This window comes from Ambystoma mexicanum, chromosome 9 (assembly GCF_040938575.1).
Source record: "Ambystoma mexicanum isolate Mex_15411 chromosome 9, UKY_AmexF1_1, whole genome shotgun sequence".
NCBI lineage: Eukaryota > Metazoa > Chordata > Amphibia > Caudata > Ambystomatidae > Ambystoma > Ambystoma mexicanum.
This window is the reverse complement of record NC_090931.1, coordinates 1,297,831,969-1,297,858,508: the sequence shown is the minus strand read 5'-3', so window position 1 is coordinate 1,297,858,508 and position 26,540 is coordinate 1,297,831,969. Positions and strand designations below refer to the sequence as shown.

The 26,540-nt window shown below is 43.1% G+C and overlaps 1 protein-coding gene across 11 annotated transcripts in view; it reads right to left on the bottom strand.

The window, feature by feature from the left end:
* MUC13 (mucin 13, cell surface associated) overlaps positions 1-26,540 on the bottom strand; it is a 449,549-nt gene that overhangs the window by 3,661 nt on the left and 419,348 nt on the right. For all 11 annotated transcript variants that reach the window (XM_069616647.1, XM_069616650.1, XM_069616649.1 and 8 more), the window contains 2 exons: positions 23,603-23,690; positions 19,331-19,544 (listed from right to left, as the gene is read on the bottom strand). In XM_069616647.1, the coding sequence (XP_069472748.1) occupies positions 19,331-19,544; positions 23,603-23,690 (302 nt within the window). The remainder of the gene's footprint in view (positions 1-19,330; positions 19,545-23,602; positions 23,691-26,540) is intronic.

The following is a 26,540-nucleotide window of genomic DNA, read 5'->3' as shown; positions in this document are numbered from 1 at the left end:
GATACGTGAGTTAAGAGATGGGATGGTGATGTCCTATTATCTGTATAAAAAAGGTGTGTTTTTAGCAAGTAGATAAAAAGCTACAAAATATTATTTTCAAGTCAACAGTTGCACTTGTAGATGGATGGATTAATGAGTTTTGTGATGCTGGAGGCGATCTTCAGGCAGAACTTTGCTTTGTAGGCAATGGTACTTAAGGTAAATAAAATGTTTTGAATTTTGTTTCCTATCCTCTCCATCTCCGCCACTATTCAAAAGCTAATTAGGATTCCGTAGAGCAGTTGGTTGAGTTGGGTGAGCTAGTACAAGGCTAGTTGATCTTTTTCAGAAAAAGAAGGAACTGCTATAGGCACCAATTTTGTTCCAACCTATGCCAAAGTTTTGGGAATTGGTGGGAGTTGAGAGCACTGTCATCCTGCGAGAATGAGCAGTTTACTGTCCATAGTCTGATATGGGTGTGTTATATTGATGAGCTAATCAAATTATATAATGCCTTAGATGAAGCATTGTACAAATGTGTGTGAGGTTTCAAATGACAATCCCTCAATGTGCACCTCCATACTGAATGCATAGCTGGTTAAATTCCTACATCTGATCTTAATAGTAAGAAGGCTGCATGGGTATTTGAGTTTGGTATAACTAAATAGATTGCATATTTACATATGAATAGTGACAAGTACTGCTCCACATTTTGAGCTGTGGTGGCGCTAATTAACAATAATATCTATTTTATGATTTAGTAGTGCAGCATGTGAGATTCCTCTTACTTCAAGGTTCTGTATATGGCGGATATCATAATTAACCAACTCTACTCTACTTTTCTATCTTAAAAGGATGAAAGATTGATTCAGCCCTGCATGTTGCACACAATCCCTTTCCCCAAACACTACATAATAATCACTAAGGGCCTAATTCACAGAAGCGTTATATAATGGCAAATCCCCATTGGACAGTGCTCTGTAAATCAGGCCCTAAGTGTGCTGCTGTTGAATGTGCCACAAAGTGTAGCACTCATTGTAGCACTGGCCGGGTCTGTGGCTCAGTGGACTAATGCATCCACTACAGTAGGTCACAGGTTTTAGTCCCAGCAGGTCCACTCAGCCCTTCATCCTTCTGAGGTCGATAAATTGTAAATTGGGTAACAATAAACATGTTATTAGCACCAAGATGCCCCTACGGGGTGAACATGCCTGTTACAAATATGTCTGTTATGTTATGTTAATAGAAGAGTGGGCAATGCAGATATTCCCCATTGACCTCTAAGTGTGCAGGAGCTTATGGCATTCAAACCTGTCTGAAGGTTGCCCAAAGATATCTTAGGTGGGTCTATAGCAACCTACTGTTTTCCTGCTGTGCAAACGAACACCTGTCACAGATGTGATGGGCTCAAATGACCAGACAGCCCATACTGCTCTCTTCAACAAAAACTAAATATGGGTATGTGTACAATGGATTTCTAAAAGTACAAACAAAATGGGTCTTCATTAACAAAAATATTCAGGATGGATATTTTCTCCAGGGTTTGGGTGTGTCTAGGGTAAGGTACATGGGCAGGAGAATAAAGTTTTCAACAAATCTCCCAAACTCCCAGATAAGTCTGGATCTGGGTCTCCACATAGTCACCCGAATCCTGGAATTGCAGGCTTCCATGGGTTAGGGAGTGCATTACTCTGTTAGTCTCAGTCTCGGTTTTAAGGAAAAGTCATCATGCAGGTCTGTCCCTGGGCTGACCTGTCCAATCGAACTCATTTAGGAGGGTGAAGAAGCACTGGGGTTTCTCCACCTGAACAGTTCCCAGCTCTTCTTCTGATATTTCACCTTCTTGTTGAATCTGGTCTGCTGGTGTTTGATGGAGCCTCATCAGAGGTTCCTCTGTTCTCCCTAGGGGCTGAATCTCTCATACCTGCCCATCCCTTCCTCACATCTTGTATTTTGTACCTTTCTTCACCCCTTTGAGCTTAAGGTACTTTTGCTGACAGGTATGTGTTCCTCTAACCACCTTACAGCTTCCTTGGGGCAACTGGTTTCCTTGGGGCAACTCAATTATCATGCTGAAACCTTCATGGCCTGACAGGTGTTTAATTCCTCCACCTTATCTTGCTGTACTCACCTGCTGTTCTCTAATGCCCCCTTTATTTCCTCTTTCCACCTGTGCCTCTCTTGCCCACATCAATCTCCTTTCCAAACATTCTTTGCAATTGTTGGGAATGGTCTCCCCCTTCCAACTAATAACACCCAATATTCTCTGCTCCTTATTAATGTACTCCACAAACCTCTGCCTGATGTGTCTCAACCTCTTCCATACTATCATCAATTTCCTACATAGTATAGTATCACCAATATTTTCTTCACTATCACCAGTATCCTCCTCAATATAAGCAATGTTTTCCTCAATATCACCATCTTGTCCTCAATGTCACAAACCTCCTCCTCGGTATGACCAATCTCCACCTCAGTACCACAAACCTTCCTCTGAGGATCACACATCTTCTCCTCAGTATCATCAACATCCGCTTCAGTGTCACCAATCCTCACTTGCTGGTTCCAAGCCTCCACCTTAGTATCACCATTACACTCCTATGGTTTCCCAACCTCCTCCTCATTATCACACATGTTCTCCTCAAAATAACCAGTTGTCTCCTCAGTATAAGCAATGTCCTCCTTAGTATTACCAACCATCTGCTTGCTTTCCAAATCTAGATCTCTCCTTCTACTTCCCAAGTCTTTATCCAGTTCAGGTCTCACCTGGAATTACCTCAATTAGCTGTAGGGGCCTTTCCTTCTAGCCTACGGTCTTTACCCAGATCCATCTCCCCTTGGTCTGGATAAACCAAGCCTCTTGAAAACGAGATTCCTAGGCCTTTATTCACCTCACAGTTCACCCTTGTCTAGCCTCATCCAGTCTCTGGCACATCTCATCTGTGTACTCCTCAACTACTCTAAACAACTCTCTCTGACTTTTTCTGCAAACTAACCTCTTCTCCCTCCACACATCCACCCAACCTGACTGAGCATGTGGACTTGTATAGCCCTTGTTTGCCTCCTGCTAGATCTGTTTCTTTGTGAGCGCCCCACCTATGTCCTGAAATTACTGTGGCAGGCACTGGCTGCCCCTCACAGGTTTACCCAAGCTTGTTCTCGGTGTTGGGGCTGGAACAAGCCTTTATCTGGACTGGCTACCATATTAGAGTCCACATTCCCCTTCATTGAAGCACCATTTGGGAGGGACACAGCTACCTTGCTTTCCCAGTGTGAGAATCTGATGCTGGTAAATCCTTTGAGAATGTGTTTATCCTTCTGAGTGTGAAAGCAATGCTGGTCCTGGGTAAAAGTGCAACTTCATATGACCTGCAAAGGAATATTTATTTATTTATTGTTTGCCTGTTAGACGCTTATACAATAACGGATATAACCTTGCTTCACATGTACATGCGCCACAAAGAAGCTGTTGGATATGAAATTATGGTTACATCCAAATCAAATTTTATTGTTGAGTGGTAATCCTGTACTTCAGTTGGCCCTCTATGATAAAACGTGTTTCGGCATACACCAGGCCTTTGTAAAATCAGGGCGTGTCTCAAATGAACTTCATTTTTTTGTATAATAGTCCAACCATAATTGAAAATATTGAAAAAAATATAATGACAAAATAAAAAAGAAATAGTGATGAAAAAATAAAGGGAAAGAGAAAGGTTGTGTACAAATTAGGTAAAGGCATTTGTGAACGTTTGTTTGCAATTCATTTTGTCACTTGATCAATGCAAATGCAAATATGAATAATAAAATTGCAGGGGCTTATGCCCAACCATATGTCATACATTTCATAGGTCAATCAACCATCATATTATTCCATTTTAAAAATTCATGTCATATGATGGACATTCCAAAGATTGCAATATTTCATAATGGTAAGAAGATCCACAGAGAAACAGGAGGGGGTCAAGGTAGGGTAGTCCGGGAATTATGAGAAAAAACAAAACAAAAAGGGGGAGGTGGAGAAAAGAAAAGAAACATCAATGAACACAGATGGTAAAAAGGTTGGAATTCCAAAAAGTGTTGTTCCTGGCAATGTGTCTATTTGTACTCTTAAAAGTGGGTCTAACTGTCAATCTCAATACACTGCCTTTTGCAAATGGCTAAACCATAGATATGGAGTATGCATCTCGTTAAGTGGGTTCCCACCTCTTACCCAAATGCTGTTGCATGTTTGTCATCACTTTTTTGAAGTTTTATGGTTGCTGCATCATGGGTTAAATCCCTCCTAGGTATAATAATGTCTGTCATTCGTCTTTGATACAGCAGTGAAACTTGTTCCAATAAATTGTTCCTATAATCAACTTGCCCGTTTGTAATGTGTAGCGGGTATCTCAAATGCAAGTCTAGAAACTACCCTAACTAATTATAGAAGGTATAGTATGTTGGCCGAAAACAAATCGCATGATATGCCTCACATCGCCAACTGAGAATCGTCAGCATAACCAGAGGGCGTCCATTTTGTGTAACATCTGCCATTTGCTTTCCTCTTCTATTCTGTAAATGCTTTGCAAAATATATTTTATTCTGAAAGCTCATGCACGGAGGGAGGCAACAGTCTACATGTTGAGAGACCGGCCCAGACAAAAATGCCAAGCAGTACAGAAATACATTGTTTTCCTCCCTCACAAGTCCTTGAAAGTGAGCAGAGAGGCATTTAAACAGCAGCCCAGGTGCGGGCCAGTCTTGCTGAAACTGTAGAAACAAGCAGTTAAACATGAATTATACTTTCCTAGCGGCCCCCCTTTGGCGCTCTCCTTAGATCAGGCTGACCCCTAGTTCACAAATAAAAACCAGAAGATAACACGCTTTGGAATGTGTCTCTCCTACGAACACAGTATCCTTGCTGAACAAGTGCCTTATGTTCTACATAACAAAGAACTAGGTCTGCTTACTGCAAATTGCAACTGTTGCTAAAATGAGTAATAGAGATTGAGTAAGAAATGTGTCATAATATGTCATATTTGTCATAATTGTCAAATACCGAACCCTAGCTCAAGAAGATACATTATGGGCGGTTTTGATGTGTCACAAAGAGATTGTATGATTGTCTTTTTATATATATGATACTGTTGTAGAATGCTTGCTCTCTCGCGTCTCACGAGGTCTGTGTGACACACGTTGCGAGACGTTAGACCCAGTCGGCCGACTGAGAGTATATTTACTTTGCAATAAACCCTAGTACTTGGAAATCGAACCTCGTGTCTGTCGTATCACTAGTGTATGGTGATTGTGCCTTGTTTGCATATGCGAGGGTCTTCAGGGCCTAGCAAAAAATGGCACCCGAATAGGGACCCTCCCCCTTTTGCTCCATCGTGTACGTTGAATTTGAAGAAGGCGAAAACGAATCGAGGATGAGTCCGTCGAGCCGGGATCGAAAGGTGTTCAGGGTGCCCCTGTGAAAGTGATGAGAGACTCCTTTGCAGATCTGTACACAGCCGATCCCTGATCTACGAGCAGCGGTAAGAGAGCAGCGAGGCGAGGGTCCTGAAATGAGGCAGATTGAGCCAGATACGCAGTCACAACGATTCTTGGTTGCGTCTGTATACAGACGAATTGCGTCTTGAGTGACGAACTGATTGATCAGGTGAGTCATGCCCCGATTCTTAACAGCCTTGATATTGGTTGAGTGTTGCCCATTTGATCAAATGCCCAGGGTAAGGTACAAATAAGATCAATATGCTTGGGAAATTGTCTTCCTGTCTATTGGGATTTTTCCACTGCAGTAGATAATCTTTGGAAACTGGCCAGGTTGCACCACCCGTAGGGTCGCCAGCATTTGAAATGTATGTGAAATATGGAATAGGAGCAATATTGTTTAATGAAATTTGGCATAGGCAGACCAGACATGTAGCAGATTTGCAGTGGCCGAAAGATGGAACTTTTGAATTGGCACGTATAGAACACTTAGAATCAGTACTGCTGTGCAAGAAGTCACGCCCAGCAGCATTCAATGTCGTGAGAGACTGGAGGAAGGAAGCTAATCTCTGTTTAAGAAGTAGAGAGAAACATGCACGGAGACACAAATCAAACACAGAAAAAGCGTTAGAACTAGATGAGCTCAAAGTGACAGAGGATATTAGAAGAGGGGATAGGAGTTTCCAATTAGGCATACAAAAAATATATCCACAACAAGAGTTGCATGCATCAGATGAACTGATAAATAAAATTCTGAATGAACAGAGACAAGAACGTCCTCAAAGTAATGTTGACACAATTGCACCAATACACATTGCTCCACCTCAGTTGCCACCCCCCATTCCTGTTGTTCCATCTGCGCCATCTCCCCCTGTGCACGTGACCCCATTTCCCCCACCACCGACAGAGCATGAATTAGCAGCTGCCACAGGAGGCAGTTCTTCCAGTTCTATGGAGGGCAGGCCTGCGCAAAGAGGGAGCTCCAGAGTAACTCGTAGTACGGTTAGCAGGGAGAGAATAGAAGAATTGAAAGAATGGGCAGAAACGTACATTGAAGGCAATGACGAGGGATCCGCGCTGAGTGCAATGTATGACTATCAGAAGCTCGGTGACCAACAGGTATTGTTGGAATGCATGGGGGAGTATCTTATAGACAGATGGAAGAAATTGACTGGTATGTTAGCACCGCAGAAGTTGCAGGATCTAAATGCTTTTTCGCGTCTGAGGGAAAGTGCGGCAGAAGTAAAAGAGCAGGTAGACAGGCTATTTGAGTTTAAAAGTGAACTTGATCAATTGCATGCAGAGGTGAAAAGAGGGAAACAACAGATGGTACCATATGTCAAGAGGTGATTTTTTTCCGCCGTTAAAACCTGTTAGTGAAGAGATGAACATTTTTACACGAGGGGTGCTTAGCTGGATTACGGATGCTACCATTACTCCAATGGAGGTGCATGATACATTTGATCAGTATACAGAAGAGATGCAGAGGAAAGTATTGCAGGTGATGGTTGAATATTTGCAAGATGAATGTTTTGAGAATTTTTTTTTGTTGCCCCCCCTGATTTAATGACAATATACAAAAGAGCGTTTTTACCTGAAACTGGAGTGGCTGCCCTCTCCCTCGATTTAGCTATAGTGCTTACAAAACGAACCAGAGAGGAAAGGCCTGGTTTCCAATTGCCCATGAGGGAAGTACCCCCCACATTCGTCCCGAAGGTAGAGATTGCTGCCACTGCAACAACTGACGCACACACGATAGAAGCCCATTATACAGCACAGTTTGTGCATGTCCCTTTTTCCAGACAAGAGGTGAATAATATAAAAGAAACAATCCCTGATCTGAGGAAGAATCCGGCGGGATTTCATAAGGAAATTGAGTCCTATTTGAAATCGTCTATTTTTACAATGAGTGATATTGATCAATTATTTCCTATGATTCTCCCGATAGATATATGGAAGCAAATTAGAAATGTAGATGATGCTGATATTTTGAGTGGGACCTGGGAACATTTGATTAAAGAGGATACAGACAGAAAAGCTGGCGAGAAGCCATCGCCGGTTCTGTTAGCATTACCAGTGCAAATGGTACAGAAATTAAAAATACTAATACCTGAAAAAAGAATTGTCTGGGACAAATTAACGGCATGTGTGCAAGGTAAAGATGAACTGGCTACTGATTTTTTTAATAGATTCGAAGAAGTATTTGCAGATTTCAGTGGCCAAGATTTGAGTACTGAACCCGGGAAGAAATTATTTGTTGACAAGTATGTGAGAGGGTTAATACCGAAAATTGAAAATGTAATCATGACATCTGAAAGTGCGTGGCAAGCAAAGTCACAGAGTGAAGTATTACACATGGCACAATACTATGAGAATAGAGTAAATGCAGAGAAAGAGAAAGAAACAAGGGACAGAGTTAATCTAAAAATGAGAGTGTTATTGCAGCAGGTAGTGAATAATACCAGGGGCGAAGGGAATGCACAAACAAGGGGAAACTTTTCCAACATGTACGGAGGTCCAATTGGACTGAATCAATGTGCATATTGTAAAGAAGGTCATTGGTGAGCACAGTGCCCACATTTACAGAATAGGAATGGAAATGCCCCGAGAAGGCAGAATAGAGGTCGCCCGGGAACACAAGGACAAAATAGAAACTCAAGGATGCCACAAAATCAGAATAATCAGGGGAATCACAACCAGAATCAGAATCAAAACCAGCATCAGCAGAATAGTGCAGGAGAAGGAAATGTTTTTGATAATCAGTCTAATTCATACTACTCTGGCGACTTTACACAGCCCAAGACAGGGGTTGGAACAAGTGTCTATTCCCGTTGATCAGAAAGGGCCCTACGTGGAGATGAAAGTTGGGAATAGAGAGCACACTTTTCTAGTGGACACAGGTGCACAGAAGTGCTCAATTGACCATCACTTGGTTCCAGAAATACCACTGTCAGGGCAAAAGAATGTTTCAGTGGGGTTCGCAGGTACGCCAGTAATCAGTCCAGTGTCACAGTCAGTACCTATAACAATAGGTCTATTCACTGAGTCTTGCCCATTTCTTTTGACACAAAATTGTGACGAAAATGTATTGGGTTTAAATTTGTTGAAAAAGTTGAGTGCGGTTATTCTTTGTTCTCCTGTTGGAGTGTATTTGACAATATCACCACAAAAGATGCCAGTGTCCCAATTTTTGTCTAAACCATTACCAACTGAATTAAGTAATGTACCAACTTGTATATGGGCGATGAATGACAACGATGTTGGTTGTTTGAAAATAGAGTCGGTGAAAATTGTTTTGAAGGAAGGAATTACATTGCCATGTATCCCCAGTATAAAATTTTGGTGGAAGGTGAGAAAGCATTGAAATGCATTGTTTCTGATTTAATTAAACGAAACGTAATTGAAGAAATTACTGGTAGCACTTGCAATAGTCCAATTCTTCCCGTTTACAAGAAAGGAGGGAATGAAATACCATATTGTTTCATAGTTGATTTGCGTGGATTGAATAAAGTAGTTGATCCCCAATTTCAATTGGTCCCAGATGTCACTACCATTTTAACTATGATTCCAGCTTCTGCATCGCATTTCAGTGTTGTAGATCTAAAGAATGCAATTTATAGCATTCCAGTACATTCAGATAGCAGATATGTATTTGCTTTTACATTAGGAGGACGTTCTTTCACATTCACACAAATTCTAAAGGTTACACTGAGAGCCCAAGTATTTATAGCAGAGCACTAAAAGAACAGCTAGACATGCTAGAGTTACCAACGGGTTGTGTACTATTGCAATACATCGATGACCTATGGATTGCGGCTGACACAGAAGACATTTGCAAAGAGAGTACCGTTAAAATGTTGACACATTTGGCAGCACATGGACATAAAGCTTCATTAAAAAAATTCCAGTATTGTCGAAAGGAGGTGGCCTATTTGGGCTACCTACTTTCAAAAGAGGGAAGAAGGCTGACACCAGAAAGAATAGAAAGTATCTCTGGTATACCTATTCCAAATACACAGAAGGAAGTCAGAGCCATAATAGGCATGGCTTCATATTGTAGGCAGTGGATTGCTTACTTTGCTATGATTGTGAAACCGATGGTGGCATTGACAAAGAAGGATGTTGCTTTGCCTCTGCCATGGAGTGTGGAATGTCAGGATGCATTTGATCTGCTCAAAGTTGCATTGTGCTCAGCTCCAGTTTTGGGCACACCAAATTATGAAAAGGATTTCAAGTTATTTGTGCATGAGAGTAATGGTTGTGCTTTGTCAGTTTTGACTCAGGAACAAGGAGGGAGAAACAGACCATGCAGTTATTTTTCTTCAGCGCTGGATCCTGTTGCATGCGCTTTGCCGCCTTGTTTGCGAGCTGTTGCTGCGGCTGCCGCGTCAGTAAAACAAACCGAGGGAATGGTTGTGGGTCACGCCTTAACCTTAATGGTGCCACACACAGTAGACGTTCTTTTAAACAGAATGCAAACGCAACATCTTACATCAGCTAGACTGGCGAGATATGAAATTGTCCTATTCGCACCGCATATTCAAATTTTTAGATGTTGCGCTTTGAATCCTGCAGAGTTAATACCCCCTCCCAATGAAAGAAGGGGTGAAAAGGAACCACCACCCCATGATTGTATAATGGTTACTGAACAAGAAACGAAAGGAAGAATTGACCTAACAGATGCCCCACAGAAAGAGCCAGACAGAGAACTGTTTTGTGGCGGTTTCTGTTTCAAATTACCCGATGGCACATCAACTGCAGTATATGCTATCATGACCCTAAAGATTATTGTAGAGAGCAAAAGGATCCCATATAATTCAGCACAGGCTGTGGAGATAATAGCGTTAACCAGAGCATGTGAAATTTCGGAAAACCATGAATGTATACATATACACTGATAGTCATTACTGCTTTTGGACAGTATACAATTTCGATCGCCTTTGGGCTGAGAGGGGTTTTCTAACATCGCATGGAACTAAGATTCAACAAGGTTCTTTGATAGCAAGATTGTTGTCTGCACTTGCGCGTCCTAAACGATTAGCAATAATAAAATGCGAAGCGCATAAGAAAGTAAAATGTAGCGTTGGAAAAGGAAACGCATTTGCATTCAAAATTGCAAAACAAACTGCCACTGATCTACACACGAAGATGTTTATTGAGAGGTCAGAAGAAGTACCCTGCATGATAGAAAATGGGATTGCCACAGTTAAGGAGATGCACACAGAAGCAACTGCAGATGAAATAAAAAATTGATCAGAGGGTACAGCAGAATTAGACATAGAGGGTTGCTGGGTAGACAAGGAGAGTAAAAAGTGGATGCTGCCCAACTCCTATGTAACAGCGATGGTCATTATGGCCCACAGTCCCACACACATATGTGCTAAAAAAATGATTCAGCATTTAGACACAGTATGGCAGAATCCGCACATTAGAAAAACTGCCGAAAGACTGGTCCAGAACTGTATGACATGTTTGCAACACAACATTGGAAAAGGAACCACTACCCCAGTAGGTAGTTTTGCCCCCCCTATGCCCTTTGAAGTCATCCATTTTGATTTCATAGAAATGGAAAGAGGTCAGAACATCAAGTACGTCCTGGTGGTAGTCTATGCATTCAGTAAATGGGTGGAAGCATACCAGTTTAAGGACTGCACAGCGATGAGCACAGCAAAAGTAATGCTGAAGGAGTACTTCTCTAGATTTGGCCTGCCATGTGTCATATGGTCAGATAACGGCCCGCATTTTGTTGCTGCTGTGATATTACAAATTTGTGCAGGCCTCCAGATTGATAGAAGATTCCATTCAGCCAGACACCCGATGAGTGCCGGTCTTGTTGAGCGCCAGAACAGTATCTTGAAAAATAAGATTAGCAAAATATGTTCAGGGAGTCAGTTGAAGTGGCCTGATGCGCTGCCCTTAGCTTTGTTGTGCATGCGCACGTCTGTGCAGACAAGGACTGGACTCTCCCCATACGAAATCGTGATGGGGAGACCCGCGAATGTTTGGAGCGCCCCGCAGCCTAGGCGCTTGAATGAAATTGAATACCCTTTGCTCAGCACTTATTGTAACATGTTAACTCAAAAACTGCATTTGATTCATCAGCAGGTGCAGGAAGCTCTTCCTGTCAGATACACTGGCCCAGGGCATTGTCTGCAGCCAGCAGAATGGATTCTGGTGAAGAACTTTGAAAGAAAGACTTTGCTTGCACCTCGTTGGAAGGGCCCCTACCAGATCATCCTGGCAACACAGACTGCAGTCCGAGTGGATGGTCGAAAGGCATGGATTCATGCCACCCACACAAAAAGAATTCCATTCCTGGTGAAAGAGCTGCCTGATCCAGATGACAAGAAAGAAACTGCTGCACTTGACTTGAAAGACACCATCGCCAGTTCTCTGCCACAAGTACTTCCTAAGCCTGAGAAAGAGCCTGGGAAGATTGCCACGAGGGAGAAAGGGCTAAAGGTGCCCCAACATTGCCCAGCTAAGCCTGCATCATCACTCATTGCATCACAGGCTGACACTGAGCCTGCACCTGGAAGTGAAACTGCATTATTCATGGATCAAACAGTACCTGGAGCGATAAGGTACAACCTGCGTTGGAAGTGATCTGATCTACATGTTTGTTTTGCCTCTATTCCCGACACAGATGAATTGGGAATCGGAGGCCTAGGGAAGTGGAGCGTGGGAGCTGTATCAATCTGCATCAAATTGAAAGATCTGGAATGCGGCTTTCCGGTGCTATCTTTGAAAAGTTAATGACCTATGTTGATCACACCGTGCGAACAAGTGGGGCGCATATGGTACAAACACAATTGATGCCTGCTCTAAAGTCTTTGGAGCACTGTGCAGAGTCACAATAATCTTGCCACACCTTTATCAATCCAGGCTAACAAGAACTGGCCTAGACGCTTTGCTGACTTCTTTGGACGATTTGCTGTTTAAACAGGTGCTGCTGAGAAGAAATTATTCGCGATGAACATTGCAGAAAGAAGAATTGCAGACAATGCCTATACTCACTTCTGTTCCCTCCTGCACCAACGCCGATGATGTTATAGATATAGAGACTAAAAAATTGTCTGAAAGAATTTGCTGTAGGAAATGTATACTAATGATCATAACACTACTTTGCATTTTGAGTACACTGATCCCACTATTATGGTATCTGGAAAGTGTGCACCCATTAAGTTCTCTTTTGCCTGTTACCAATGCTCCTGCTACAGACAGTCCAGTCCATGTACTCTCTTATACTCTCTCTCCACTAGAAGAAAGACACAGAAAAGGGTACGATAACAACACATTGCTTTTGATCATGAATATGACTCACACTATTCTGAACAGAATGAATTGTTGGGTCTGCTCCCATTTACCCTAGCATGGTGGAAAAGGGATGGGTTGGTACGTGCAGCCATTACCGCTAAATACAGCATGTTATGCATCATTGAGTGCTCTATTTTATGGGAAGTGGAATAAGAGTGAAACTGGTCAATCAGATGGAAGAAACATAGATGAGTTCGAAAGAGTGATAATGGAACCGGTGGGTTGTTCCATATTTAACAGAGCAAGGGTAATCAAACCAGTGGTGAAACCAGTAGATAGACCCTATGTGCCTTATAAATCATCTGTAATCACTTTCCACATGAACCCAGTAGGGAACAAGGACATTGTGCCCCCCTCCTACACTGTCAATTACAGCCCACGCACTGTCCCATTTTGCTTACGAAAGAAGGGTTCTATTCACTAGATGCATGAATATTGCAGTACTTGAGAAAGAAGAAGAACCAATATATGTAGGTGACCCTGTTTATTTAATATGTGGAGAAAAAGCTTATCCCTGGTTGCCTAGAAATTGGGGAGGGACGTGTTACTTAGGTATCCTTTTTCCTGGTGTATTCCTTTCCAAAACATCAAAAATATCAAAATTATCCAGATCTAGAACACGGCAAGATGATACAGGATTAATTGCAGAGGAAATAGCAAAATCATTTATCCCATTTTGGGGGCAAGCCATAAACTCTTGGAATAAAAGAAGATTGTCCAGGGTATTAGAAAAAAAACGATAAATGGAACAACTGATATATTGTGTAATATGACACTAGAAGAGAAGGCAGTTAGATTAATGACACTTCAGAATACAATGGTTCTTGTTATAATGTTGGCTGACCGTGGAGGTGTTTGTAAAATCGTGGGGTCAGCGTGCTGTGTATTTGTAAGTGACTCCTCCCCTATGATTTTTTGAGGCAATCAAGAAATTGCACATTCTGAGTTCGGACATTCATACAACGACAGGCGGTTGGGAGTTGAATATAAGTTCATGGTTTTGGGAGTTACTGCTCTCATGGGGATGGAAACTAATTGCAATTCTAGTAACATTACTTGGAATCCTCATGACATGTTGTTGTTGCATACACTGTCTGCCAATCGTTTCCTCTGAAATAACGAATGAATGTGTACACGTGGTAACAGAAAAAAGAACTCCCAAGTTGAATACAAATGCAAATAACGAGAAGGAAACGATGAAAGAATTAATGTCAATTAATATTAAAGATGACGATTACAGTAGCATGCATAGTTCAGAACTAGATACATGGTCAGATGAAGATGCGATGTATGGTTGATGCTTTTGGCTTACGGCCAAAAGGAGAGTTTGTAAGTCTAGAAACTACCCTAACTAAGTATAGAAGGTATATTATGTTGGCCGAAAACCAATCGCATCATATGTCTCATGTCGCCAACAGAGAATCGGCAGCATAACCAGAGGGCGTCCATTTTGTGTAACATCCACCATTTGCTTTCCTCTTCTATTCTGTAAACGCTTTGTAAAATGTATTTTATTCCAAAAGCTCATGCACGGAGCGAGGCCAAAGTCTACATGTTGAGAGACCGGCCCAGACAGAAATGCCAAACAGTACAGAAATACATTGATTTCCTCCCTCACAAGTCCTTGAAAGCGAGCAGAGAGGCATTTAATCAGCGGCCCAGGTGCCGGCCGGTCTCGCTGAAACTGTAGAATCAAGCCGTTAAACATGAATTATACTTTCCTAGTGGCCCCCCTTCGGGGCTCACCTTAGATCAGGCTGACCCCTAGTTCACGAATAGAAACCAGAAGATAACACGCTTTGGAATGTGTCTCTCCTACGAACACAGTATCCTTGCTGAACAAGTTCCTTATGTTCTCCATAACAAAGAACTATGTCTGCTTACTGCAAATTGAAACTGTTGCTAAAACGAGTAATATAGATAAAGACACGTGTCATAATGTGTCATATTCGTCATAATTGTCAATTACCGAACCCTAGCTCAAGAAGGTACATTATGGGCAGTTTTGATGTGTCACAAAGAGATTGTATGATTGTCTTTTTATATATATGATACTGTTGTAGAATGCTCGCTCTCTTGCGTCTCACGAGGTCTAGGTGACACACGTTGCGAGACGTTAGACCCAGTCGGCCGACTGAGAGTATATTTGCTTTGCAATAAACCCTAGTACCTCGTGTCTGTCGTATCACTAGTGTATGGTGATTGTGCCTTGTTTCCATACGCGAGGGTCTTCAGGGCCTAGCACAAATGGTTAATTCATGTCAGAGAATCCGAATTTGTTTGTGCTAAACACATAATTGCCTGTATTCCTATAATCAACTTGTCCTTGATAATATGTATATAGAGATCAAATGGTTGTTTTCTTTCTAGAGAAACCAAACCTATTGGCACCAAACACAGACTTGTGGATGCCCATTATGTTCGTGTTTGAATCAACTACATATCGGTGCAAAGTTTATTGTTAAAAGGCATATGCTTAATATCAGTTTTCTGCCGATATTTATAGCTACATCGATAATAGTTCTTAATTTAAATGCACTCTGAGAGTTTTGTTTTCCCCGCAAACAGTAAACATTGCAAGTAAAATCTGTTTTACGGTTTTTCTCTGCTTGCGATTCTCACACGGTAAGCACTGCAAGGAGAGTGTTCTTCTTATTATCAGGGATCTCGAGCAGGAAAGAGGGCGCCCCCTGCCCTCTGTTTAGCAAGATGCTTTACACACAAGGAGTTGGTGCCAGAGGAACGAATTGGCCTTGTGGGAGAGTATTTAGTGAGATATAGTTGAAGATCGTGTGGTCCCCCGGCCGACAGCCATGCCAGCAGACAATGGATTGGTAAATTCATATCATTCATGGATAGAAAAGCTACTGGACAGCTGTAAACTGGTCACATTGTATCAAATCCAGGAATTAGGGGCTTCGAGAATCTCTATGGGCCTTTGAAGAAGGTTTATTTTCTACCATGGTCTATTATGCAACAGGATCAGCTGGGCTTTTAAAAGTATCTTATGTGTAAAGCTGATTTTCAGTTTATCAGTGTGTTTGTTTCCATTCTCTGCAACCTTTGGTCTGACATTCAGACTTTTGCCTGGTGACGTCTGCAAAGAGTCCTCCTGTGACTGCCTGCTATCCTGAGATGGGGGTTAACAGAAGGTGTCTAGGAGGTCCTCCCAATGCCAATGCCAGGTAGATTATCTGGTTGCGTGTGGAGGCACTTGGTCCCCTTGGAAATTCCCAGAGTGAGTCAGGGTGCTTTGTCACATACCATACATTCCATCATGTTGAATGTTATTTCGGAGACGCACCTCCAGTCCTGAATTATCCTTTGTATTCTGAGATTTATGATCGTCGGTTTGCAATGCAAAAGAAAAAACTACAGCTCAAGAAAGAAAAAAATAGGACTGGCTGCATTTCTCCCATGAATGTAATCTATAAAGCACAGTGTGAGAAACCTAGCGGTATTCTCCCATGTAGACCCCAGGAATCCTCTATTCAGGTGGCCAGAAGGGTTGTGGCTCTCGGATCCCAATCCTGGGGGTGGACCAGAGTGGGAGGATCATCTGGGTAGGGGAGTCCGGGTTTGTGCCCAGGGGAGTACCCTGGGTAGAACGTGGTATCCCAACAGGACGAGAAGCAAGGAAGGTGAAGTCGCAGAGGCTTTTGTGAGGTATTGTCATCCAGACCATATCCTTACTGGAAAAGATTGAATGGAAGATTATGAATGCCAAGAACATCCCTGCTGAAAACGGGAGTTGCAGAAAATAACAAGAAGTAAATGCTGAATGCACATTTGATGCACTTGGGCATAGTAGAACATTTAAAATCCAATAATGCTGAACAAGGGGAGAGGGGGTTGCAGCGGTGTACCCGCTGCCCTAGTTCGGCATTATGGGCTTCTGAGGGTTGCGGGGTTGTCCCTCACTTTCATTACATGAAAAGGGGGGACAAATGTTCTTTTAAAAAGCATGTACCATTTTCGAAATGCGAAGATGTCAGCTCCACACTTTCGGCTGCAGATTTTACACATAGTTCCCTGAAAACAGCATGAGATGGGCACGGAATGCTTGCTCTTCCTCGACACAGCCTTTTGGGGTGTTCTGTGTCCAGCTACCTTCCCTGGCCTTCTAGTCTATTCTTTTAGGTTTTTATATAGCGCCAACAGGCCTGCAGGCCTCAGGGTGCTCACAGAACATACAGACACAGAACATAAAGATAGCACAAGGTGGATATAGTTACTTCAATCTTCCTAATCTCCTCCCCCACCAAAGAGGTAAGTCTTCAGTGCTTTCTTAAACTGTGTGACTGATGGGAGATGTCTGAGTGGCTGTGGTAGTGCATTTCAAGCCCTTGGAGCCCATGAGTTAACACTGGAGCCTCCCAACCTTTCCAATAGGAAGCGTGGCTGCATCAGTAAAGCCTGTTTGTTAGATCGCAATGTGAGTCGAAAAGGCAGACTCCTGATCCGTGAGCTAAGGTAAGTGGGGGGCGTCAACAGCTAGGCATTTATAGACCAAATGTAATGCTTTAATGTGAATTCTTTTACGGACAGGGAGCCAGTGCAGCTCTCTGTTTGCAGGCGTAATGTGGTCTCGATGCTTCATGCCTCAAACGGCTCTAACTGCGCCGTTCTGAATGGTCTGAAGCCTATTTACATTAGCTGTTGAAGTTCCAACCAACAGCCGGTTACAGTAGTCTAGCCTTGTGTTGATAGTGGCTGCTGCGATTGATGCTCTGTTTCCCACCAACAAATATGGGCGTATTTGCCAGAGGAGCTGGGTCATATAAAACACGTGGAACTTAGATGGGACACATGTTTTTTAAAGTTCAAATTGGGGTCGAAAATAACCCCCAGAGTTTTCACGTGGTTGGAAACCGGTATCCTGGCGCCTCCAATCAAAAAGGCTTTATATTGGGCAACAAGTTGTTTCAACTTTGCGTCTGTACCCAGAATCACAATTTCAGTCTAATTGTCATTCAACTGGCAGCGAGGGAAGGGAAAGGAGAAGAGAAGGCAAACGCAACCACTTAGGGGAAGAGCAGGAGCGCCATGCCCTGCCTTCTCCCACTTAAAAGATTTGCAAGGGCACAGGATCCCTGTTCTCCCCCGCTCAGAGGCTGCAGGAGCGGGAAATGGGTTGAGCAGGAAGAACACAGAGACAGCATGCTACACCGTCTCTGGGATCCCATGATGGCGTGTAGCTTGGGAGTTTTGGGTGCCTAGAGAAGCACAAGGACACCACCCTCCATGTGTCTTACATCTTTACATCCACCCCACACTCACAATGTCAATTACAGCAGTGAAGCCGCTTGGGCTAGCGAGGCTGAGGGAGTGCAGACAAATGTATTTCCCCTCCTGTGGCCGGTTCCTGTCTTCACTATGCAAGTGGGCATAATGTAGTGCAGCTAGATGGTCATGGTGGAATTTATCATTGCTGTTTTGACTGGGCATACTAGCAAGTGGTGTTACTGTTATAAATGGGAGCAATGGAATCTTTCTTTATTATGCTAAGTGACCTAATGGAATATGGGTCTGCAGTGCTATCTGGATATAACAGCATTCACTCAGATTTTGGCTATAATGTAACCTGCCACTGTTGTGCTACTATAAAGGGGCCTACTTTAATCTAATCTGGCACTGCTTTTCTCACTTGGGATAATGCAATCGCGCACTGCTGTGGAAATTGTGTATGCTGCGCTTACTGGAAATCTGGCTCTACTGTGATAACTGGGCATAATGGAACCAGGTACTTTTTTGTAATGTAGGCATAATTGGGCATTTTGTGATCTCGCAAGGGTTTGTGAACTGGCCATGATGGACTCTAACAGTACATTCCTAAATGGGCATAATTGATTCAAGCACTGCTGTTGTTACTTAGCATAATGGAATCTTGCCAAGCTGCTAACTGTGCATGATGTAACCTGACATTTTAAGGCTAACAGACAATGGCCCTCATTAAAGGTTTGGCAGTGCGGGAAAAGTGGCAGTCAAAAGGTTGGTAATTCTGTGACCGCCACTTTTCCTGCAACACCAAACTACAAGTTTGCCGGTGGGGGTTACATGATTTACCTCCATTGAATAGCTGGAGGTAAATCAGGCCCCCACTGACAAAAAACAGCCGGAATTCCCCCATGGCCATCGAATGGGGAATGACCACCGTTGTCGGCACCTTGAATATCCCGGTAGTACCGCGTTATCAGGTGCCGGTAACAGTAAGTCCGTTTCCCGGTATCCCACCGAATTACCGTCAGAATGCCGGGAAACCTGTAATGAGGGCCAATATCTTTGCAATTGATGTAAACACCAGGGCATTGGATGGCAATGATGCAGGAACATTGGAGTTTTCTATGAGAATAACTGCCAATGCTGTGAGCACCTGACCTATGATGAATAATTAGAAAAAGATATATTTTGATGTCTCAGAATATAATGTGGTGATTTCATCTTCAATACCAATATATGCAATTCAATGCTGCCCACTCCTAAACCGTTACAATAAAGTAATACTCCACTTTGAGAGTTGTGTGCGGATCCTTTCATGAAGTTGCGCAACATAGAAACTTACGTTATCGTCATCATAGTCTCGGGTGGGCACACTTCTCTGAAACGCTTCATCAGCGACGTATGGATTTGATGCCGCGTGATTCGCATTCACTCTAGGCTTGACTTGCACTCTAGGGAAATGGGCGTCATTCGTAGGCGCGGCACCAGAAAAAACGGGGTTCTCTTCATGCTGTAGCAATCTCTCCCGATCCGGGGACTTCTTGTACTTGTTTGCTCTAAGATAAATAAAAAAGAATGTGCTTTTTACATATGAATAAATGATCGTTCTTAGTTAGTAATAATTATTAGTTCCTTATTACTAATGATGTGATTAATGTTGAAGCACTGCACATCTTCCCCTGCCTACCTAGTTTGAAACACAGCACCGTAGACGTTACTTATGAAAGAATACTGTGATCGGTAAAGAATAAAATGTTTTAGAATGTATAAAATATGTATAAAATATGTTAGAATGCATATTGTCATCCAGAAATATTTGTTAAATGGATTCCGGCTTTTAAATCCTGCATAATAAGGATATGATTGCAATTACAAACAGAGCCTGATATGATGCAGCGACCAGTAGCAAGCTTACTGGAAAGCATTACACAGGATGGGGATGCGGTTGTGTTGAATCGCCAGAATGGGTTGAAGGGTGAACACAACAGAAGGTCGGCATTTTGATTTTTGAGAAATGATTTAAAGGCAATGAACGAGGATCCTAACATGGGAAAGGTCTAGTAAGGCCTTCTATAGCTGAGGCACAGCATCAATGAAGGTATGATGGGGTGGATCAGCGATTTGGCGAAGTGAGCTAACCACAGTTGCAGAGTGGAGAATGAAAGTTAGAGACGCTACCAATGAATGGACCTCATAGTTGAGGACTGTGTAGGTGAGAACAGAGGGCCTCATTGGTAGCATTTTGGCAATCTGTAAAAATACCACCAAACGGATTTACTGTTACCGTCACTTGGTCCGGCAGATTTAGAGCGGATTACAAGTGGAAGGTGGTGTTAGTCCCATTTATTGGAGTGCATAGAACTCGAGGGGGATTTCAGCTGAATTACTGCTGGTGATAATTCTGCCGATTTTCGGAGGTGAAGCAGTATATTTACCTCCAGCTTTGCATGTAATGAGTGTTTTCACGTGTGTTGCAGTGGAATTAATAAAGATTTGATGATGTGTGAAAAGTATTACGCTTAGTGAGAAAAGGTGACTGGAAAAGACCCATGTATGTTTGTTTGTTTGTGCATTTATATAGCGCTACGAACCCTCAGGTATCTGAACGCTGCTTATTTCCCACAGTGTGTGGTGCTCTTTTATCGACCTCGGAATGATGAAAGGCTGAGTTTGGCCCCGCCGGGATTCGGACCTGCGTCAGCAGGCTCTGCACAGATGTCAAAGCGAGCGCCCTAATCGCTGTGCTATCTAACCCATGGGGTGCACTTGGAAGATGGTCAGGTTCTGGATTTCCCAATGTGACATATGTTAAGGTTTGGGTGGGGTTTCATCAGAGAAAATGTCCCTGACCTTGTAGCATAGCAGATCCTTGGGCCACAGAAGAGCCTGGGCGGAGGCTAGGCATAACACTGGATTTTGCAGCATTGCAGGTCCAGGATTTGGCTTGGGGCAGCTCATGTGGGCAAAAGGTGCTGTGCTCCACCACACCACTGCTAGAAAGTAGTCATCTCATCCTCTAGATGCTAGCAACTTGTCAGTGCTAATGCTCCAGCTTACCTCTATCCCTCCATCATCAACTGCACCAGGAAGCAACCAGCAGAGGTGGCGGGTGTTTCTCAAGTTGCCCACCTTTTACCACACTACAACCCCTCTGTAATTACTAGATGTTACACAGTCAGATGTGATTAGTTCATCAATCCATCAATTAGGGCATGTAACAGTTCTGTAGCTGTTTGGTTTGTTTTGTTACCATGTTTCTGTTACTCCGTTCACTGTGAGGTGGTTGCCTATCCTCACCTGTAGCTTCTGTAACATGTGTGAAGGCTATAAAAAATACTTAAACTCCAGGTCGTACAGAACAATGCCATCCGAACTGCTCTAGACTTTCACCACATCTCTGATGCCAGAGGATTAGCACATTGGCTCCCCATCAGGGAAAGGATCCAGTTCAAAATCCTTTCCCTCTCAAACTGCTGCCCCTCCGACACTGTTCCACCATATCTGGCACAGAGGTTAAACAGACATGCTCCTACCAGAGCCCCTAGACCCTGCACATGGCCATCACCATTCCCTGCTAATATTTCATTGCAAGAAAGCGGGTGGATCCAGCTTCCCTGTCCCTGCAGCCACTCTTTGGAATAACCTTCCACTTCACCTCCGGTCTGATCTCTCCTACCTCTCATTCAGAAAAAAACCTCAACACCCACTTATTCCTCTAACTTTCTTTGTTCTTCACTAGACTGTTTCTCATCCCCTGTAGCTTTCCCCCTGTAACTACCACCTAGATGCCCACAAGCTTTGCCTGCTGCTATACATGCAAAAATAAATAAAAAATAAAGAAATATTGGCTTGGCTGTGGATCTTTGGGAGCAGCTGAAACATGAGGCTTTGTGTCTGAAAAAATGTCCTACTCCTTTTGTGGGACAACCTTGCAAATATTATTTAGCGTTACCCAGAGGGGCTGAAGATTAAATCCTTTGTCCTACAGAGTGGGTTTGAACCTGGCTTGTCAGGCTCTTTTGTTCTCATAAGCACACTACTTTATTTTTATCTTTTGCTGTTGATCTCTCCTCTGTAGGATGCTGTCATCAAGTGGCAGTGCTCCCTTTATGTGTGGGATTCTTGTCCAAGCTGGTCGCTGGAGGATACGTTAAGAGGAGCAAGCTCTGATGCGTTCTGTGTTAGATCTACTGCATTTGACATAGGGTCAGGTGCAAGGATCCATGATCCTTCAGTTGCATTAGTTGAAGCACTTTGACCAGGGTCCAGCTCAGTGTATTGTAGCAATGTATACTCCAAACTATCAAGGGCAAGGTCTTAAAGGATCTATTTAGCAAATGATGTCACAATACCAACAAGACCTCATCAAAGGATCATTCTGAATTTCATTTGTTGGTGATTGCTGATGCTTTAGGTATGAAGAAAGAGAGCGGGAAGCACAGTATTCCTGTTCACTATCTAGCCCCAGTACAAAGACTGTCCAGAATTGGTCACAATACCCAACCAGGCATCAAAGGCACATTCTGTATTCATTGTTGCCAGTGGTGGTTATTGCTACAGGTATTTGTTAGGAGAACCGCAATTGCTTCTGTTTCGCTAGATTGTCCCCTTACGTTAATATGGGGCCAGGTGGAGTGTGCAATATATGGTTGAGGTTTGTATTCTTGAGAGAGATCACTGCCGGACTGGTGTAGATAGAAGTCTTCTGCATGCATGTTGTAACTGGAATGTAATGGTGTGGGTTATGTGTCTAGATCAGAAAATGGGCAACGAGAGAAGTAGAGGGCCAAGTAACAACACTTTAGGCACTGTCAACAAAGACTGGAAGTAGAGGTGAAACTGTGTTGTTACATGCAACTGTGGAACAATGTGTTGTGAATGTGATGGTATGATGAGAGCCAGAAAGTTCCTTTGTAGGAATATCCAGACTGCGGCACGTCTTGGACTATAACTCCCATTAGATCTAGTCAGTGTATTGAATGGTGATGGGTCATGGTTGCGTAGTCCAAGACATCTGGCAGACAGTTTGCAGACACCTGTTCTAGCAAGAGAAGGATGAGCACATTATTGAGAGCTAGCCCTTGTTCTACTGCTGAGATGTCCAATAGTAGAGCAACAGAGTGGAGACACTTATAGGAGCTAGTGGGCAGTTCAGTATATAGTAGGTCCTATACAAATGCACAATATTATTACTTTATTTGAAATGCGATGTATAAGTCATAGATTCTAATGAAGCACTAAAGGAGGCAGCTGACTTGTGATATCTGTTTCGCTACTGCCACATGGTCCTCATTGTCAGGAATGTGGTGATTGTTTCACCCAATTAGTCAGACATACTGAATTCTGCATCTACATGCTCGTGTAGCCATCATTGCCCGTCACAGCTTTGGTATTGCCATCATTGCCTGTTGCAAGCTTCTCAAATAATTGCATACACCTTTGCTGGTATATCTGGGCCTTCTAAAGCATGTCAATAAGTCTTGTAAAAAAATTGAATTGGAATCCTGAAAGGTAAATGGTCTCACCCTGTTTATACAAATAGGGAAAACGTCTGGTTAACTGGAATCATTTCACATCCACACAAGATATTTAAACTCTGGGGAGTGTAACATACTTCAGTGAAAGACCAATGACTCCGCCCAGTAATGCCAGGACAAGAGCGCCACCGATCGAGCCCACGATGATGAGGATAAGCAGGAAATCTGGAACAAGAAACATAGCATATTAATGATTCATGGGTGAGGTATTCTTCAAGCACATCTGGATGTGGGAGAGGGAGGGGGTTGTGGATTAACATCTGAAAATCATTAACAAATAACCTTCTGATTTATCTTTAAACTCTGATTCTGCTTTGACTCTAAATATAGGAATGGTAGAGGAGGCATGGTTTCAGATTCGCACATAGGTTATCCCTTTCCGACTGTTCAATATAGGCATTTATTGACATTATAGCCATACATCACTGTGAAGAAGTTCACGTTGATTGCTATTAGCCCCTCCACTAATCTCAAAGCATCACACATAGATCAGACATAGGAGTCCGCAACGGTGCAAAAACAGAGGGCCTCATCACAAGTAGGGCAATAACGCCGGCGCTAATAGCTCTGGCGTTATTAGCCCTACCGCCAAACCCACCGGCGCTATTAGCGCCGGATCACGGGTTTGGCGGAACGGGTATTGCCCATTCCCCATTGAGCCCATTCGGGAATTCCCCATTGGGCTCAATGGGGAAATTTTGCGCTTTCACCGCCAGCGGATTTTCCGCTGGCTGTAAACGCACCGAAGTCATGATTTGGCGGACCCTTAAATGCAGCGGTAACAGCACTACTGCCGCATTTAAGGGCTACCGCCAAACTCGTGATGAGGCCCTCTGTAATTGCTGGCCTTCTCTCCAATCTAGCTATTTTTCCTCTTAATGCTAACTGCGTGTATTTGTATTTGTATTTGTATTTAGTTTATTAATATTGCGCGCCTGTCCCAGGGCATGACATTTACATCCTGAATTACATGGGAAGTCATTGCAAGCCCTGGCCACTCTTGCACTTAAACGGTTAAGTGTTCATGTCTTCAGAGTCCTCAAAAATCAAGGTCTCCCTGACCTGACAGATCCATTTTCTACAAAACGCACATTTGTATCTCAACCCCTGGCCCGCTTTGCAAATTATAGTCCTCCATCTTCTGCTACCCTTCCTGGACCACCTGCAGCGCTGTGTTCTACGGGAATAGACTAGGGACACACGTGAGAGTCATCTACTTTCAAGAGATTTCCTTAACTACATGAAAACCTCTAGCTGTTGAAATCCTTTACTCTTGCATCACCACTCCGATTGATGACTTATTGTACCTTTTGTTATCTTGTCATTTTTTTGTTGCTAAAAGGGAATTCGTTTTATTGCTGTTGCTAAGATGATCATTTCCAAATAATAGCCTTGTAGAGTAGGTCCCAAGCCCGACCGCACTCAAATCGCCCATTACAAAGTGCATGCTGAAGTATGTGACGTATGATGAGCAAATAAACCAGCAGAGTCACAGTGGGGCTCTGCCCGGTACCTATCAGACTGACAGCACCTATTGAAGCACCTGTACTTAAGAAACCTTGGACAGTAAGGTACCCATTGAGAAAACCATATCGACAAGTGAGACAAACTGACGATTGTCAAAAAACCATGCCTGAAGAAGCCAAGAAAGTCCTAAAGGAAGATGAATGGTGACGTCACAAAAACCCGGACTGACTCACATACAGAAGATATGACAACCTGCAAATGACAAAAAGAGACAAAACACCATGGATAAGGGACATCATGAATCTAAGGTGAAATAACGATGTCAAAGGTATGAAGCTTATGCCACAAGTGTGACGAAGATATGCAACCAGTTTACATGTGTGCATATGCTTGGAACTGCAAGAAAGCTGAGAAAATCGTGCAGCTTGTTATGCTTAGTAGTAAAATAGATTGCGTCAAGCGCCACCTATACATATCTACCTCAAAAAGGAGCATTTTATATAAGTATACTTCCACTGTGCACAAGAGCAGAATCAACCAAATGTTACTAAAAGACCGCAGGAGAGGAGACCCTCAACACGAGAATTGAAAGCTAAAAGACAAGAAACGAAACTCAGACGCATGCAACCCGTACCAAGAAGCCAAGGTCGCATCGGCTGACATAGACGTACCACAGATACGATTTATGAAGCAAAGAGCGGAGTATTCTGTTCAAAGAAGTCAAGATAAGCAGCAGAAGGCAGGTGGTGGGCAGAAAGCTAAATCAAATACACAAATTGCAGGGAAAAGGAGACGATTTCACGGTGTCTGAATCACGTGACCTGCCAACTAAGAAGAGTTGGGGCCTTCACACCTACGCGCGGACTTGTGCCATGCACAGATATCTGAACTCTTCCCGACAGAGATATAGTCTCAAGGCCAAACCAACAAGAAATAATTGACACATGGCCATTGGGGAGGTGATTGATGATGGCAATGGTTGGGGTAAGGCTAGAAGAGCGGGTGAGCACCCTGCAGCTTGCCGACCATTCTGCACGCTGCTAAGCCAGTGGAAAAGTACAAGGAGGCTTGGTGCCAACCCAATCACAATGGACCGAGTAATCTAGGATCCTATAGTTTGTAGAACCAATGGGACGTCATACTTTTAGTGACGTCCACCTGACACTAATTACCCAATCCTGTCAACCCGTTACCATATACAGATATAATACCTATAGTAAAGTTACCTTCCTATAACCAATAGAATTGCATGCAACATTTTAAGCATTACACGTCAGTGATGATGAGTTTTTAGTATAAAAAAATTGTTTTCTATGAAGTTTGTCGGATTTGAAGTGAGAAGGAAGATCAAGCAACAGCTGATGTTTGTGAACTCCCCGTTTTTTTGTACTTGTCATTAAACTGACTCCCTTTGCCAAACCATTGAGTTGTCAATTTTGATTTGATGCTAGAGTACGAATCTGCATCTCCACCCATCTCACGGGTGCTGCTACCTCATCTTAAAGAGCTATTGGGCAACCCTCAGCATTATGGGCCAGTTGGGGTCCT